At 50.3% G+C, this 5,590-nt stretch overlaps 1 protein-coding gene across 1 annotated transcript; it reads right to left on the bottom strand.

The window, feature by feature from the left end:
• Positions 1 to 1,165: 1,165 nt before the first annotated feature.
• SMKR1 (small lysine rich protein 1) lies at positions 1,166 to 5,156 on the bottom strand. The gene is made up of 3 exons (XM_030478834.1): positions 5,091 to 5,156; positions 4,108 to 4,163; positions 1,166 to 1,610 (listed from the first exon to the last, which is right to left on the bottom strand). The coding sequence occupies exons 2-3, from the start codon at positions 4,108 to 4,110 to the stop codon at positions 1,407 to 1,409; spliced, it is 207 nt and encodes a 68-aa protein (XP_030334694.1). The 5' UTR covers positions 4,111 to 4,163; positions 5,091 to 5,156; the 3' UTR covers positions 1,166 to 1,406.
• Between the last annotated feature and the right edge of the window lie 434 nt (positions 5,157 to 5,590).

The following is a 5,590-nucleotide window of genomic DNA, read 5'->3' as shown; positions in this document are numbered from 1 at the left end:
CAGGCTGGGATTCTATGAAATGAGTGGAGTAGTGCAGTACATAATGATAGGAGTTGGCCTACAAGCAGTGCCACAAAACTGTGATTTTACCTTGTCTACACCTCTTCATGGAGGGAACATTTTAAGCTTGAGATACAGAACAAGGCTTTGCAGGCCTTTATAAGTTTGGGTCAATCACCTAATAATTGACTCTTCCATTATCCATAAGAAAGTTACCTGGAAGCTGGAAAAGTGCTGCACCTCTTTCTTCAGGTGAGTCAAGCAGTAATGGCTTTGAGAGGCAGCTCACTGCTCTGCCAGGTTGCCACCACAGATGTTCAGCTCAAGAAACCAACTGAAATCCTGATGTGATGCTTCTGTGCACATCACAGTGAGGCTTGATGTGGAGAGCATCCTGCATGCTCCCGGTCCCTCAAGTACCCAAGAGAACTCAGACACCTGCCCTTATAGCAGCTCTAGCCCATTGCGGATTCTCTTTTCCCAACTCTTTCTCCAAGATTTCAATTCTCTTGTATTCCTTCCCATCTCCCCACAGCCCACATCAGTTCAGGACACATCCTCACCCTTCCCAGCCACTCCACTGCATCCTTCCAGTCGGTGTCAGACTCTGGGATGGATGTACACCTTCACTTGACATGCTGCTTCACAACTGACCAAAGGCTGTGTTAAACACACATGGAGGAAATGGAGTGAAACAACTCCCAACTGCAACACCAAACCTGTGGTCTCCAACCAGGATTTTTGGGCTAAGACCCATTGCTGGAAGGGGAGACCAGGGTGTGGGAATTCATCATCACCTCTGACTGTGTGCAACAGCATCACTGGCAACATCTCAGCAAGATCTCCAGATGCTAGCTACAGCCAAAGGAGAGGTGGTGGTAATTTACTAGAGCTTCAGGTACAGCTTATCTGACCAAATGTTAGCCATTCCCTTTAGGATGAGTTGAACCACATAGATGGCATCTCATGGCTCTTTGCTGACCCAGAGATGGAGCACCAGGTGACTGACAGATAAAATGATGTTGTAGAAATCCTACTTAACACTGTCAGTCTGTGGTGTCCACTTTCTGATCTCGGTTTTCCACCAACGCTGTTGGGAAGGAAGCATGTCCCGTCTGTAAAAGAGCAACAGCAGTTTGGGTAAAGCAAACCCCACTACAAACCCTTCAGACTGCAGAGGAGTGAGTTTTATTCCACACAGAACCAGAGGGTGAAGTGCCACAGCTGAAATTACAACAGCACAGTGTCACTCACCATTTGTTACTCTAGGCTGGAGCTATAATAAGAGCATCTTTGTATGGACACAACAGGCAAAATATGAGCTAAGCACCAGAGTCTAATCCACAGAAAAGTCTCTTCTTCCCAGGGGAGCCTGGTTTCCACCAAGTCCTTCACCTTCCAGCCAGTTACTTTCTTTTCTTCCCCTTCTTTTTGGGGGAGCCAGGCCAGGGAAAGCCCCGTAACTCCAGGCAGGCAGCAGCATTGTGGCAGACGTAGTAAGCGTTGAGCATGGCATCTGGGCCGAGGATATCCACTTCCTTCACCACCTTCTTCTCTTTCTTATTGGCACCTTTGCCTTTGCCACGCTTGGGTTTGCTGCCTTTACCTGCCTGCAGAGAGGAAATGAGCACAGAAAGACTCCATTAATCCACATCTTTATTGTCTCCCTTTTCAGTAGAGGATCCCAACTCATCCTGGAACAACTGTTCCCATTGCATAGGAGTCCTGACTCACAGCATTAGCTCAGAGCCCCTCACCACAGACTCCTGTACTTTGTGGTGAATTTATACACAGACTCATAAGCATTAATACACTTTCACCAAATCCATATTTGCTCTATAGGCTGTAATAATGTTTAAAGTCATCAGACAGAGCTAATGTGCTTCACTCTGGCTAAAAAAGGCTTGTGCACAACAGAAATCATCCATTCTTTCCAATAGTTTTTGTAATTAATGCATTAAGGTACAATCCTGATAGAAACCAAGCCTATGTTCATCCACTACTACGTGTCTAGCTGTGACTCTGGATCATAAAGCAGAAAAGCAGGACACCTTTCCACAGCTGTGCCCTTTCCAAGGCTCTGTGACACAGCTGCTCTTTGCCATTAGCAGTAGCACAAATAGAAAGAGCAGCTCTACCACTCTAGCTAGGAAGGTGTTGCCAAGACTCACCAAAGCCCTAGAGCAGGGCAAAAGAATGCTCCTGTTAACTCCAGGTGATTAGTGCTGGTGCCTGAATGTCCAGCCTCTTGCTTCCAAGAGGGATTTGCCAGAGCCCAATTCACTCCCTGGATTGTTCTCTCATCCATCCTGGCCACTCCTCACAACAAGCCCAGAGCGTGTCCATGTGGAAGACGCTGTTCCAGGTATTGAGCAACAGAAAGTGGGTGAGGGACCCAAAGGGATCGCCCATTGCTGCTGTGATGGTAACACGGAGCCAGGAGGTGGGCAGCATCCCAGGAATGTTGAGGATGGAGCCACAGCTAAGCCAGAGAAAAGGCTGAACAGGAGTATTTACACGCTGTGAGTGACTGGAAGTATTTGATCTCCAGGCCAATGTCAAGGGCACTTTCAGAACACACCAGGTTACTTAATGCATCTGCCCATCTATTGCTGTTACTTGCCTGGTTTGCACACTGTAATTAAACAGATCCAAGCACCTCATTAGGAAGAATTAGCACAGACACAGCCAGAAAGGCCACAGGTAACTATCAGCTGGGCATGAACTAGAGGAAAGCAGTATACATAGCATGTTTTTCATGGTATCAGATTTAAAGAGTCCCTTACAGCTCAGTACAGTGCAAAAAGAGACAAGCACTTGTGCTCTGAGGTATGAGAACAGTCAGGGTACAACCTTCAGAGTCAGCCAGGACCACAGTGTGAAGGAATATGTACAGATAAAGGAAAAAAGTCCAGATTTCTATGTAAAACACACAGAACCACTATGCACAGGAGGAAAAATAAAGACAGAAAACAGAGTGTGAGCTGCAGCTGAGGGCAGATTGTTTCCCAAACCTTCAGCCTGCAAACCACTTGAGCTCAGACACACACTGGAGAAGGTGACAAGCCTCTCTTGCAAACCTCAACTGGGTAGAATGTGTTGAATACTCCATATGCTGGAATGTGCTCACTTCACAGAGTAGATGCTTATGTCAGATGGTTCAGCCAGTCACCTGAATCACACTCCTTGCTCATGTGTTTCCAGCAGGGTCTCTGCTGAATTCTCTGAGCACAATGAGGTTCCTGGTCATGATTTGGTTGTAGCTCATCTTTCTAAAGAAAAAAGGTGCTTACAGGTAAGGACAAACTGTTGTCCAAGTCTGCAGTGAGGAGCAGGAATGCCTTTTGCCTAGAGCAGCCTCACTGCTCCTGCTGCCCCTCTGCAGCAGACACTTCCGACCTCCAGGCTTTAAATGTTCTCCAGCACTGTCAGCAACTCCCTTGTCTTCCCTTTCCCATCTCTCGTGGGATGTGGCATCTGTGAGCTGCAGCCTGCAGTCAGCTCACACATGGGAGCAACAACCTGAGAGCAGGGGTTCCCGAAACACAGGAAGCCAACAAGCTACAGCACCACACAGCCTGTCAGAAATACCACCTTGTGGGTGTTCATGCACCGTCAGAGGTGCCAGAGCCAACTTGGTGCTATAGCTCCTTAAGGAATTCCAATTCCTTAAGGAATCCCAGATTCCTCAAGGATTTATCAGGCAGCCAGAGGATGTGTGATGCTGAACATCACATGGTTCTTTTTCAGTGTAAGAGGTGGACTCACACATATCAGACTTCCCACCCTGATCTCTTCTGAGTTTTAAACTACAGCCCAGTGTGACATCTGAACACTCTTCAAAGTACTGGGAAAACCATGTGTGTGGAGCACCTTCATTCCCACACAAGCATTAACATTTGAGGCTTTTTAGGATTTGTGTGAAATTTTACAGCCTGTAACCAGGAACAAGAAAAGCTAAACATCAGGTGCATGCTTGCACACAAAGTGAATCTGGGCAGGTCAGTTTATGCCCTGCAGCCTCGGGGAAGGAGGCTTTTGGATATTAACTCCATTTCCTTAAAAAGCAGTATTAATATTCTTCAGAAGAAGTCAAACCTGTATTACCATGGCTAAGTCTTTTCCAAGTGGTGGGACTCTGCATCAAGCTCTGAAGATGGACCCTGCAACACACAATCATGCAGAAGGTTACGTACTGTGCAAAGCACTGGTGTCATTCCTCCTTTAAACTTTAAATGGGGAAACAAAAAGTACTTAAAGCTAGTCCCTTACAAAAACAAGTCAAGGTGTGTCATACCATATCATCTGTGAAACCATAGAACCCCAGCCTGGTTTGTGTTGGAAGGGACCTTAAAGCTCCTCCAGCTCCAACCCCTGCCATGGGCAGGTACACCTTCCACTAGAGCAGGTTGCTCCAAGCCCCTGTGTCCAACCTGGCCTTGAACACTGCCAGGGATGGGGCAGCCACAGCTTCTCTGGGAAAAGTCTGTGCCAGCGCCTCAGCACCCTCACAGGGAAGAGCTTCTGCCTCAGAGCTCATCTCAATCTCCCCTCTGGCAGGTTAAAGCCATTCCCCTTGGCCTGTCCCTCCAGGCCCCTGTCCAAAGCCCCTCTCCAGGTTTCCTGGAGCCCCTTTAGGCACTGGAGCTGCTCTAAGGTCTCCCCTTCAGGGGCCTTCTCTTGTCCAGGCTGCCCCAGCCCAGCTCTCTCAGCCTGGCTCCAGAGCAGAGCTGCTGTATCCCTCCAACTGCTAGATTCCAGAACTCTGAGCTTTTCGGCAAAGCCTTTGAGATTCCCTCTACCACCACAAGACAGCGCAGAAAGAACACCCGAACCCCATCTCGGTGCGGGGGACCTGCCGAAGCCCCAGGCTCAGGGCAGCGCTGCCGGGCTGCTCCCGACCCACCAGCCCCATCCCTGCAGGACACCCCGCGTCCCACAGGCAGGACCTTCCCTCCCTTCCACAGCACCCCTCGCCGCATTCTCCCCTTTGGGGTGGGAAGAGCCTCCCCCATGTCCAAAGACAACGCGTTCCCCCCGGCCCCGCTCTCCCCTCGGGGCTGCGGCCATTGCGGCCCCCCCTCCTTTACCTCCCGCGCCGCGTTGCCATGGCAGCCACACAGGGGAAGGCGGGAAAGCCGTAGAGGGGCGGAGCCTGACGCTGATGGACCGCCCCTCGCCCAATCAGCTGACGAGGGTGGGTGGAGGGGGCGGTGCTCGCCGGGAAGGGCGGGAAAAGCCGTTCCGGCTCTGGCGGGAGCGGAGCCGCGGTCCCGGCCCGGGGGGTCAGGGCGCAAAGGGGCTGCTCGGGGGGGGTCTCATTGTGTGACCTGACCCAGCGCCCTCTGGAATCATGGAATGGTTTGGGTTGAAGGGACCTTAAAGCTCCTCCAGCTCCAACCCCTGCCACGGGCAGGGACACCTTCCACTAGAGCAGGTTGCTCCAAGCCCCTGTGTCCAACCTCGCCTTGAACACTGCCAGGGATGGGGCATAAACCGCATAAACAATTAAAATCCAGCTTCTGCTGCTTTTGAGAGCCGCGGTTAGTACAGCAAGAACTAAAAACAACGTGTAATAGGGGTGGGATGT

This window comes from Strigops habroptila, chromosome 3, assembly GCF_004027225.2.
Source record: "Strigops habroptila isolate Jane chromosome 3, bStrHab1.2.pri, whole genome shotgun sequence".
Taxonomy (NCBI): Eukaryota; Metazoa; Chordata; class Aves; order Psittaciformes; family Psittacidae; genus Strigops; species Strigops habroptila.
The sequence above is the reverse complement of the archived record's forward strand: the minus strand, read 5'-3'. Positions and strand labels throughout refer to the sequence as shown.